The 12725-nt window shown below is 37.4% G+C and overlaps 1 protein-coding gene across 1 annotated transcript; it reads left to right on the top strand.

The window, feature by feature from the left end:
- Positions 1-467: 467 nt before the first annotated feature.
- Positions 468-1433, top strand: LOC138092278 (olfactory receptor 5M10-like). The gene has a single exon (XM_068988079.1). The coding sequence runs from the start codon at positions 468-470 to the stop codon at positions 1431-1433; it is 966 nt and encodes a 321-aa protein (XP_068844180.1).
- Positions 1434-12725: the final 11292 nt, after the last annotated feature.

Below are 12725 nucleotides of genomic sequence, written 5' to 3'. Positions count from 1 at the left end.
GATGATTTGTAGAAAAGATCTAAGCCTTTCAACTATGAAAAGACTTGCAGAAAAGCTTTTGAAACTATGTAAATGTGTTCTATATTAAGTTAGATATTGAGGCATCTAATGCATAATTACTAGGTTACATCTGGATATTTAAAGAAAAACTTGATGAGGAAACTTTTTAAAGACTACTGAATTTCTTATAACATTGCTTCTGTTTTATGTTTTGTGTTTTTGGCCATGAGGCATGTGGGATCATAGCTCCCTAAAAGGGGATCAAATCTTTGTTCCCTGCATTGCAAAATGAAGTTTTAACCACTGGGTCACCCGGAAAGTACCCTATGTAACTTCTTTGTGCCACATGTGTTTAGAATTTTGAAAGAAATAGGCATTGATAAAATGATGTTAATAATGGAAAATGATAAAAAAAATGCATTTTTATTTCATTTACTTTAGACATCATTGGAAGCTGAGCAAACACAATGTTAAAGGAAAACTACACAGAAGTGACTGAGTTTATCCTCCTGGGACTGACAGATCGAGTTGAGTTGCAGCCTGTCCTTTTTGCAGTCTTCCTAGTCATCTACCTGATCACAGTCTTCGGCAATGTGAGCATGATTTTGTTAATCAGAACTGACTCAAAACTTCAGACTCCAATGTACTTCTTCCTCAGCCACCTCTCCTTTGTAGATCTCTGTTATGCCACCAATGTCACGCCTCAGATGTTGGTCAATCTCTCATCTGAGAGAAAAACTATTTCTTTCCTTGGTTGCTTTATACAGTTTGATTTATTCATTTCCTTGGGGCTCACAGATAGCTATATGCTCACAGCAATGGCTTATGACCGCTACATGGCCATCTGCAAACCCTTGTTATATGGCAGCAAGATGTCCCGAGGTGTCTGCCTCTCTCTCGTTGCTACGTCTTATATTTGTGGCTTTGCAAACGGTCTTGCACAGACCATCCTGATGCTCCGCCTCTCATTCTGTGGACCCAATGAAATCAATCACTTTTACTGTGCGGACCCACCTCTCCTAGTCCTGGCCTGCTCAGACACTTATGTCAATGAGACTGCCATGTTCGTGGTGGCTGGTTCAAACCTCATGTGCTCTCTCACCATCATTCTCATCTCTTACATTGCCATCTTTACAGCCATTCTGCAAATGCACTCTCCAGAAGGGAGGCACAAGGCATTCTCCACCTGTGGGTCTCATCTGACAGTTGTCACTATGTTTTATGGGACACTGTTCTGGATGTATCTGAGGCCACCTTCTGAGGCATCTGTAGAACGGACCAAAATTGCAGCTGTTTTTTATGTCTTTCTGAGTCCTATGTTTAACCCTTTGATCTACAGCCTTCGGAACAAAGATGTTAAAAGAGCAATAAGGAGAGTAATTCAAGAGATTTTTTTTGTCAAATTAGGTACACATTTGGCCAGAGGTATGTAATATGTTTGTATTTTCTGACCGATTAAAGAGAATTTTAAATCAATGTCACTTTTTGTCATTGACTTATTTTTTCCTTTTGCAATTCACCTATGAAATGTGGAAGAATCTGTCAGATCATTAGTTTGTGTCATTTCAGTATATTTGAAATGAATATCACATGGAAATTCAATGACAAGACCAGATAGCATTGCTATTTTTGTATTAGTAAAGGACAGATAATTCTGTGTACAGTATTCATAAAGGTAGAAAGTTATAAAAGACAGAATTACCAGTGATGCTAAGACCATGCCAATTTGTTTGATTTGAGGGGTTTAATAATTTCCAAATTATTTTCCAAAACTTGTTAACATATAAGGAGGAAAGTTTTTTGTTTTTTTGGTTGGTTTTTTCCTTTGTTCACGTTACATATCCAAGATCTTTGGGTATCTTAAATCATTAGTTAAGAACTATATTTAGATATTAGTATTGGTCTAATGGAATCCTCATTGATTAAATGTTTGACCGAAATGCCAAATTTTCTTTAGATTTTTTTTTATTAATTCTTTTATTATTATTATTTTTTTACAAATATGCCTCCAGCATTAACTTATATTGGGTTTTCACATTTTTTTTTATGCACTGTTAACATCTCACAAACAAAAATAGTGAATGATATAAAGAGCACTTTTCAAAGCATAACTAATCATCATTAAGTTTTCACACAATGACACTTGTTTCAAATTTGCACAAATCTCCATTTCATGGACCTGACTGCTCACCTTTGGCGTCTCCCCCTGGGACATACAAGCTGGGGAAGTTTACAACGCTGAAAAACTCAGAAGAGGTGAGTTGAGAAGAACTTGGTTCTGTTAGGTCAATCGAGTTGATTTTTTAAAAAACTGACTTATAACTGATTTGTAATTTTAGGTTTCAGGTATACAACATTTGAAAGTCACTCAGTTGTGTCCAACTCTTTGTGATCCCATGGACTGTAGCCTGCGAGGCTCCTCTGTCCATGGGGATTCTCCTGACAAGAACACTCAAGTGGGTTGACATGCCCCTCTTTAGGGTATCTTCCCAACTCAGGGATCGCACCCAGGTCTCCCACATTGCGGGCAGAATCTTTACCGTCTGAACCACCAGGGAAGCCTGGTGTTCAGCATAGTGATTTTCAATTTTTAGAACTGTTAAAGAGGCTTTTCCAGTGGCTCAGTGGTAAAGAATCTGCTTGTAGCGCAGGCGACTCAGAAAAAGCAGGTTTCAGAACTGGGTTGGGAAGACCCACTGGTGGAGGAAATGTTTAAAAAGCAGTAAGAAGAGGGATTCAAGAGAAGTTATTTGCCAAATCGCGTAGACATTTTGGTCACGGGTATGTAACGTATCTCTGATCAATCAGTGAGCACTTTAAATTGACAAATCATTTTGCCTATTGACTATTCTTTTCCTTTTATAATTCACCTATGAGACTTGGAAGAATGTTATCAAATTGTTAGTTCTGACTCAGTATATTAAAATAATACCACACATATATTAAGACGCAAGACAAAACAGCATTGTCATTGCTTTATAAAATTAGCAAATGTAGTGACTACATTACCCATAGCCACCAAATATGTGAACTTGCTTGTTGGATTGTTTCTTTTGTATTTTTTATTCAAATTATATTGAAATGAAGATCTTTAGGAATCTCAGATTATTGCTCCAAGATATATCTTTAGCTAATAGTACTGGTCCAATAGAATCCTCATTCATAAGATTGTTGATGTAAATCCTAAATATCCTACAGATTATCTTCATTATATATTTTAAGTGTTTTAATCTATCTATATCCCTATCACAAAACTAGTTTTGAGGTTTCATTTTGTTTTGTTTTGTTATGAACAATTTCCAGCATACATCCAAAATATAAAGCAACATAGACTACCAATGTCAGGATAACTAGCAATTAATATATCACACAATGCCAAATTTTTCATTTTTAAAATTTTTATTTTATCTTGGAGCATAGTTGATTGACAATGTTGTGTTAGTTTCAGATGTACAGCAAAGTGACTCAGTTATACCTCTACATGTATCTATATTTTTCAAATTGTTTACCCATTTAGATTATTGTAGAATATTGAACAGTCTTCCCTGTGCTCTGACAGCAGGTCCTTTTATTGCATTGTTTTAGAAACTCAGACCCATGGCCTCTCCATGTCATGGACACTAGTGCTCATCTTTGGCATCTCCTCCTGAAGCATATCTGGGGCAAGACCAGGACCTGCGACATGCTTAGACGGCATGGGAAGTGAGCAGAGCAGGGTCCTATAAAGTCTATCCAGTGAATTTTCTTTTATCAGATCTTCAGTGTCCTTACAGACGTTTGAATTTCAGACATGAAAATGGAGAAAGATGACGTGGGTTTGCCTATTTTCTTTTGTAGTTTTTAAAACTATTGAGACTATATTATTAGGTCTTATCAAGTACTGAACTGGTATTATTCCTTTTATCATTTATACTTTCCCTTCTATGATGTATAAAGTCTAAAAGTCTGATTTGTCTGATATTCACATATATTTGGCTGTTTATTTTTTGTTTGTTTCTAGTTGATTATGTCCAGTATGTTTATTTTGACTTTTTTATTTTTAGGCCCAGAGTCCTTTTGATCACTATTTCTTATTTTATTGTAGAAATCGACACTTTTGAATATTTCTGACAACTTAGTTTGTGCTTTTCACAAACTACTTTATGCTTTTTCTCCTCTTTACCTACTGTGAATTAAATCATATTTTGCAATTTTCTTTCCTTTTCAATCCTTGTTTGACTATGACACATTCTATTTTCTCTTATTAGTAAGTTCCCTTAAATTGTGTACGCATACTTGTCTTAACTTAGTCTTCATTAATCAGTATATCTACTTTGCTATTAAATAATAAAAGGAACACACAATATTTTAAATTATGAATTCATCCTGCTTCTAACTTATAAACTGTCATTTGCAGGTATAGAATAAATCATCAGTAGTAAATTATTTATTAATGAACTTTAAAATGATCTTTATTGTATATGATTACAGTTGTAATTATATTAAATGGTGGTTCAATGTTCGTGTTCCTTTAACTTTCGTGACATTATCAATTCTTCTTTCCCTATTATTTGGCGCCCACTCTTCATTTATGGTTTAGTTTTCTTCTGCGTGATATACATCCTTAATCAGTTCTTTCAGTGAGAGTCCCTCTCTATTCACTTATCTGAGAATATCACTTGTCCATTCTCAAAGGAGAATTTATTTGGGTATGAATGTAGAAAGACAGATAGTCACTTTCAGTATTCAAAAAATCTTATATTCTGGCTTATTTTTGTTTGGCTATGCAGATGGGTGTATTACCAGATTATTTGTTATTTCTCTGTGGGTAAGACACTATCTTTTTCATTTTCTAATATTCAGTTTCAGTGTTTGTTGGGATTTAGTTATATTTATGCTTTTGTATTTTCAGTGCCTCTTGGCTGATCTCTGAAAGTCATATCCTCTTAGGATACATTCTCACAATATCATATAACTTTAATTCATAGAAATTTTTAAACTGCATATTTAATATTATCATTGTGATTGACTCATGATTATATTATCCCCAGTTTTCTCAGTGTCACGAGGGCCAGGTCTAAGGTCCTTGTTTAGCTTTAGTCACTAATTTAAAATCAGAATTTATCATAAAACCTAGAATAGAAATATTTTGAATAAATATCACTTGAGTTAATAAACTATTTCTATGATCTTTGCATTACAGTTCTTTGAGTAGTGAAAGATTTACTCCCTTCCACTTTTCAACATAATTTTTTTTTTTTTTTTTTACTTTACAATACTGTATTGGTTTTGCCATACATCAACATGAATCCACCACGGGTGTACACGTGTTCCCAATCCTGAACCCCTCTCCCACCTCCCTCCCCATACCATCACTCTGGGTCATCCCAGTGCACCAGCCCCAAGCATCCTGTATCCTGCATCGAACCACAGTTTCTATGCCTCATGCCTCCTACCATGAAACAGAAACATTTGAAGGACAAAAGCCATCTTTGTCTTTTTCTTACACTTTCTCCATTGACCGCACAGTGGCAAACAGAAGATTTTCTCTGAATATTTGACAACTGTGTGGATGGATGAATCAATGGATTAATGGGTAAGTGAAAGCCTTTACACCCAGAGAATGTGCAGCATTGTGTGAACTTGCCACATTTCTCTTCTAAGCGATTCCTTATCATTGACTAATAATCTGTTTGATCCCAGCCTCACCATGTATTAACTGTAGGTTCCAGGGAAAGCTAATTAACCTCTGCTTGTTTCAGTCTCCTATCTGTAAAATGAAGGTACTAATATGAAGAACCTACACCATTTGTAAGTTTAACTGAGCTAATACGTGTGTAGCTGTTAAGCCTAAGGCTGGCACATATTAATTACTCAATGCCTGTAACCTGTAACTAATTACTCCCATTGTGTTTTCTTCCTGTGACTTTGAAACAAGTTTGTCTTGATCCCAGATCCTCTCTCTGTAGACTTTCAGTTTGAGGGCTCAGATGATGCATTCAGTGAAATGCAGATTAACCTGAGAGCAGGAAAACTTAGAGCCGTTTTACAGTCCTCAATAAATACACATTGCACACTCCTTGAAGAACTTGGGACATGTTGGCTCATAACTGTTATCTCCAGGGACTGTGCTAGCTATGGAAACAGCATCTCTGCTCACAAAGGGTCGAATTCTAGCAGTGACACTAGAAATGTAAGTAAGTACTGAAAGCGGAGTGTGTTAGTCAAGGGGAGGGCAGCGAGGTAGACAGCATGGCGAATGGAGGTCAAACTCTGGAGGCAAAACGAAATTATGCTCATTAACAGAAGAGAATTTAATGGAAAGAATTTATTTTAATAAAGAGAACACAGGCAATGTTAAAGAAATCAGTCCAAGTAGTTGAAGCACCTTAAGGCTAAGTTCAGAAGGTAAATAAATCCCAGTCCTGAATCACCCAACACAAAGGCCACTGTCAGGAGTCCAGTGAAACTAGATCCAGGCAGAACATCCCAGGCCTCATCTCAACACACACCCCAGCAGGAATTTTCCTTGGAAGAATGCAGCCACCTTAGCACTTCATTGTGAAACTGGGGGGAAATGAGAAAAAAATTTGGATACTTTTCTTCTATGCTCTCACCTCTGTTAGGCTCCTGGTTTCTCCCACTGGCCAAACTCAGAAATCCAAAACCAAAGGAACTCTAGTGATGGAATCTAAGGATTAAATTTCAGGTAGGCAAAAAAAAAAAAAAAAAAAAGTACAGAAAAAAGACCCTAGGTCTAGATGTGCTAGGCTGACAAAGGAAGAATCACCAGCGCATTTACATTATCTGTATATCCACCGTATTCTCTTTGCTAAATATGTATTATTATAACTGTTTAAAATATAAAGGACAAGGTTTAGAATTTGGATACGAGTAGTCCAGCTAACTAAATTTGCCTATTGTCCAGCAATTTTCCTATATCATGCACTCCTCTATCTTGCATGCTGAAATTTTAAACACAATAAAATGAACTGCTGAAGATCTGTGAATGTCAGAAACAACTTTTAGATTTTAAGTATTAGAGATGGGATAGAAACTATAAATAAGGTTAGGAATAAAACTAGTTTACTGCTTGACATAATCTAATAATATAAAGTCAATGTTTAGATAACTACAAAAAGAAACAGAAAAATCCACAAACATCTCTCTCATCTCTCTCATGTTCTGCATCTGAAATAATAAAACATGTGGGGGGATACTGACGATCTGAGTAAAACAGAGCAATCAACTAGATTGATGTAACAGAACCATATTCTACTCAACTCCCATATCTTCTGAGAGCTTTCCAACACTGTAATCTTCCCAGCCTCAGGAGGAGGTGCCAGAGGTGAGCAATGGGGGCCATGACAAGGAGATATGTGCAAATCTCAGACAAAAGTGTCATTATGACAAAATGTAAAGATAACTTGTTATGTTTAGACAAGAGCTTTTAAAATTATTTTCTATTTCTGGCTGTGAGATGTTAACAGTTCATGATAAAAAGTAATAAGTGAAAGCAAAATATCAGTTTTAAAGTGGGATGCATATTGGTAACAAAACCAAAAGGATATGCATATCTCATTTAGTATAACTAACAGAAGCAGAAGATATTAAGAAGAGGTGGCAAGAACACACAGAAGAACTGTACAAAATAGAGCTTCACAACCAAGATAATCACGATGGTGTGATCACTCACCTGGAGCCACACATCCTGGAATGTGAAGTCAAGTGGGCCTTAGAAAGCATCACTATGGACAAAGCTAGTAGAGGTGATGGAATTCCAGTTGAGCTATTTCAAATCCTGAAAGATGATGCTGTGAAAGTGCTGCACTCAATATGCCAGCAAACCTGGAAAACTCAACAGGGGCCACAGGACTAGAAAAGGTCCGTTTTCATTCCAATCCCAAAGAAAGGCAATGCCAAAGAATGCTCAAATTACCGCACAATTGCACTCATCTCACATGCTAGTAAAGTAATGCTCAGAATTCTCCAAGCCAGGCTTCAGCAGTACATGAACTGTGAACTTCCAGATGTTCAAGCTGGTTTTAGAAAAGGCAGAGGAACCAGAGATCAAATTGCCAACATCTGCTGGATCATCGAAAAAGCAAGAGAGTTCCAGAAAAACATCTACTTCTGCTTTATTGACTATGCCAAAGCCTTTGACTGTGTGGATCACAATAAACTGAGGGAAATTCTTTAAGAGATGGGAATACCAGACCACCTGACCTGCCTCTTGAGAAACCTATATGCAGGTCAGGAAGCAACAGTTAGAACTGGACATGGAACAATAGACTTGTTCTAAATAGGAAAAGGAGTACAGCAAGGCTGTATATTGTCACCCTGCTTATTTAACTTCTATTCAGAGTGCATCATGAGAAATGCTGGGCTGGAAGAAGCACAAGCTGTAATCAAACTTGCTGGGAGAAATATCAATAACCTCAGATATGCAGATGACACCACCCTTATGGCAGAAAGTGAAGAGGAACCAAAAAGCCTCTTGATGAAAGTGAAAGAGCAGAGCGAAAAAGTTGGCTTACAGCTCAACATTCAGAAAACTAAGGTCATGGCATCTGATCCCATCACTTCATGGGAAATGGATGGGGAAACAGTGGAAACAGTTTCAGACTTTATTTTTGGAGGCTCCAAAATCACTGCAGATGGAGACTGCAGCCATGAAATTAAAAGACACTCCTTGGAGGAAAAGTTATGACCAACCTAGATAGCATATTGAAAAGCAGAGACATTACTTTGCCAACAAAGGTTTGTCTAGTCAAGGCTATGGTTTTTCCAATGGTCATGTATGAACGTGAGAGTTGAACTGTGAAGAAAGCTGAGTGCTGTAGAAATGATGCTTTTGAACTGTAGTGTTGAAGAAGACTCTTGAGAGTCCCTTGGACTGCAAAGAGATCCAACCAGTCCATTCTAAAGGAGATCAGTCCTGGGTGTTCATTGGAAAGATTGATGCTGACGCTGAAACTCCAATACTTTGGCCACCTCATGCGAAAAGTTGACTCATTGGAAAAGACCCTGATGCTGGTAGGGATTGGGGGCAGGAGGAGAAGGGGACGACAGAGGATGAGATGGCCGGAACTAATTGAAAGGGGAAAATTGAAAATTTTCAAAAGATTCATTCTCCGCTTCCTCCAAGTTTGATCTCCATTCACCATGCTGTCTACCTCTGCCCTATTCATGGCTGATACACTGTTTTCATTACTTACTAAATTTCTATTGCACCACTAGATTTCAGTTTTCCCCTTTCAGTTAGTTCCATGACTAACCTAAATCTGATGAAAATGAGGAGTGCAGTGACTCAGGGAAAGCTAAAGGAATGTTTAAAAAAATAGTGAGGGGAGAAAGGACAAACTGTGTCTTTTAGGTTGAGGAATGGAAACTATCTATGACTGAAAAAATAGTCAACAGTGTTTGTGAAGGCAGGAATTCAAACCCTATCCCGAGACATACTAGCCATGTGGCACAGGTGAGTTAGTGATTCAGTGTTCCTTTAGACGAAACTCCGTCTCTTTAGCTGAAACTTCAAGAGTAAATCACTGCCTCTTTGTTTAGAGGAGTCAATTAAATTACCTACATATATGGTGTTTGCCAATCGCCTTGTAACTTTCAGAATCCTGTTCATGCCTGATCTGCCCAAGACATACATGTTCATCAGGAGGACATTGGTTAGAGCTCCGGATTTTGAAGAGGAGGCAGTTTCAGTATTAAAGAAAAGGAAAACAGATAAAATTGAATGCTCATAAAATTTCAAATTGAAATATTTTGTGTGCCTGCATAGAGCTCTTAGGGCAATTCGATATTTTAAATTATTTAAAATAAGACTAAGGCATATGATTGACTTTCTGAACCCAGATGTTCCAGTGAATTTCATGTGGGGTTATTCCCAATATCACATTCATGTCTACTGCTCCTAAGTCCTTCTGAGATTTGCTTTAAGAGCAGGCCTTTACCTCTCATATTCTGGTAGAAATATGGTTGCACTTCTCACTTTAGAGCAGATCAGAGAGCTTTCTTAATCATAGGTAGAGAAAATAGGTTCATACCCAAACCAATATTAAGCCTCTGTGTTTCTACTTTCTATTTTTTGTTGAAAGTACATTTTATTAACATCTTAATCCTATGCCTACAATTTGCACTTTATTTTCTCAAGATATGGACATGCAATCCTTTCTGTTTTCAGTGTCAGTTTCAAATTCAACTAATTTCCTGGACAGCAGAGTTATTGAAATATCTGTTGATCTTTATGAACAATAGTTTACAGAGCTGTCACTGTTGCAGAATCAAAATAGGCAAGCCTTCCGCTCCCCACAAACATGTCCTCAGAGGTAGAATGGGACTGATTCTAGTACAAGACATCTTATCATTAGAAATCTAAGAACCACTTAAATGTGCATTTGTTTATTTCTTTGGAAGATTTTGTGTCAGTCACTCAGTCAGCTCAGTTATGTCTGACTCTTTGCTACCCTATGGACTCCAGCACACCAGGCTTCCCTGTCCATCACCAACTTCCAGAGCTTACTTAAACACATGTCCATCAAGTCGGTGATGCCATTCAATCCTCTTGCCCTCTGTCATCCTCTTCTCCATCTGTCATCAATCTTTCTGAGCATGAGGGAAATCAGTCCTGAATATTCATTGGAAGGACTGATGCTGAAGCTGAAGCTCCAATACTTTGGACATCTGATGCAAAAAAATGACTCATTGGAAAAGATTTTGTGTGGGTGCATTGTTTTTATTGAGGATCCATGATTTTAACAGCCTGTCATCATTTTCTCATGAGATTTAAAACAAAACAAAGCACAGGGGAAACTTGAGAAATATTCTTACAGTGAATTTTTGCAAAGAGTATTTTTGCTGATTTTTTCTGGAAAAAAAAATAGTTTCCCTTTCACTTGTAATAGCATGTCCTGTGAAATTCATCTAGACAGGTAGATTCTCTTTTTGAACAGTCTCACAAACATTTACCTGGAGGAAGAAATGGCTGTCCATGTCAGTATTCTTGCCAGTGAAATTCCCATGGACAGAGAAGCCCGCTGGATACATCCATGGGGTAGCAAACAATAAGAATCAGCTTAGTGGCTGAGCACACACACTACACAAGCATTTAACACTTGATTTGGGGTGCAATTTTTCTTTCTTTTCTCCATTTTAAAAATATTTCTGTGGGTTTTAGGATGCTTTCCTTTTTCCCTCCATACTCCATTGGCAGCTCTGCTTACAAACTGTGTCCCAGAGAAGGCAAGCTTCATGCAGATCCAACTTGTGCAGTTAGCATGCTTCTGTTTTCAGAAGCCCATTAATTACATTTCATGCTCTACTCTCATTGTCTTAAAATGCTTGATAGTTTTTGAACAGCAATTGAGAACATTTTCCTTTGTAGTAGATCTTGTCTACAGTATACAATACTCTAGTTCTAAGTTTAACAATTTATAGATTTTAAATTATACAGTGAAAGTGACAAATAGATTCAAGGGACAAGATCTGATAGGCAGAGTGTTTGAAGAATTATGGACAGAGGTTCCATAGTACAGGAGGCAGTTACTTTTTCTTTTTCCCCAAGAAAAAGAAATGCAACAAGTCAAAAGTTTTAGGAGGCTTTACAAATAGGTCAGAAGAGAAATGAAAGAGAAAGGAGAAAAGGAAAGATTTACCCATGTGAATGCAGAGTTCCAAATAATAACAAGGAAAGATAAGAAATTTTTTCTAAGTGAACAGTGCAAAGGAATAGAGGAAACCAATAGATTGGGAAAGACTAGAGATATCTTCATGGAGAAGGCAATGGCATCCCACTCCAGTACTCTTGCCTGGAAAATCCCATGGAAGGAAGAGCCTGGTAGGCTACTGGTTGGACCATGGGGTCGCTAAGAGTCAGACACGACTGAGCAGCTTCACTTTCACTTTTCACTTTCATGCATTGGAGAAGGAAATGGCAACCCACTCCAGTGTTCTTGCCTAGAGAATCCCAGGGACAGAGGAGCCTGGTAGGGGGCCTCCTATGGGGTCACACAGAGTCAGACATGACTGAAGCGACTTAGCAGCAGCAGCAACAGAGATATCTTCAAGAAATTAGAGATACCAAGGGAACACTTTATGCAAAGATGGGCACAATAAAGGACAGAAATGGTAAGGACTTAACAGAATCAGAAGATATTAAGAAGAACTGTACAAAAAAGGTGATGTACATAACAAATCATGATGCAAAAGGCATCATAATTGAGTAACTCAAACTCTACTCTCCTCAACTACAGAACATGATTTTCACTTTCAGTGAAAGAAGGTTACACAGTCATGTCCTACTCTTTGTGATCCCATGGATTGTATCCTACTGGACATCTCTGTCCATGGAGTTCTGCAGGCAAGAATACTGGAGTGGATTGCCATTTCCTTCTCGAGGGGATCTTCTCTACTCAGGGACTGAATACAGGTCTCCTGCAATGCAGGCAGATTCTTTACCAACTGAGCCACTAAGGAAGTCTCTCTAATTCTTAATAATTTAAAACCAGATCTTACAACTGTAAAGTTTAATCCCTCCCACCATAATGAAAACATGCTTTAAGGACATAAAATATTTTTTGACTTTCTCTTAGACACAGTTCATTAAGTATATGGTGATAAACAGAATGCCATGCCTGGATATTGGTTATTTATGTGGATGAATGAATTGATGGATAAATGAATGCCAAAATATCCAATTAAGTTCAGTTTAGTCACTCAGTCATGTCTGACTCTTTGTG

The sequence above is a fragment of the Capricornis sumatraensis genome, chromosome 16 (genome assembly GCF_032405125.1).
Source record: "Capricornis sumatraensis isolate serow.1 chromosome 16, serow.2, whole genome shotgun sequence".
NCBI lineage: Eukaryota > Metazoa > Chordata > Mammalia > Artiodactyla > Bovidae > Capricornis > Capricornis sumatraensis.
The sequence above is the reverse complement of the archived record's forward strand: the minus strand, read 5'-3'. Positions and strand labels throughout refer to the sequence as shown.

Coding starts and splice junctions, on each gene's coding strand:
- LOC138092278 (XM_068988079.1), top strand. CDS start 468: ATGTTAAAGGAAAACTACACAGAAGTGACTGAGTTTATCCTCCTGGGA.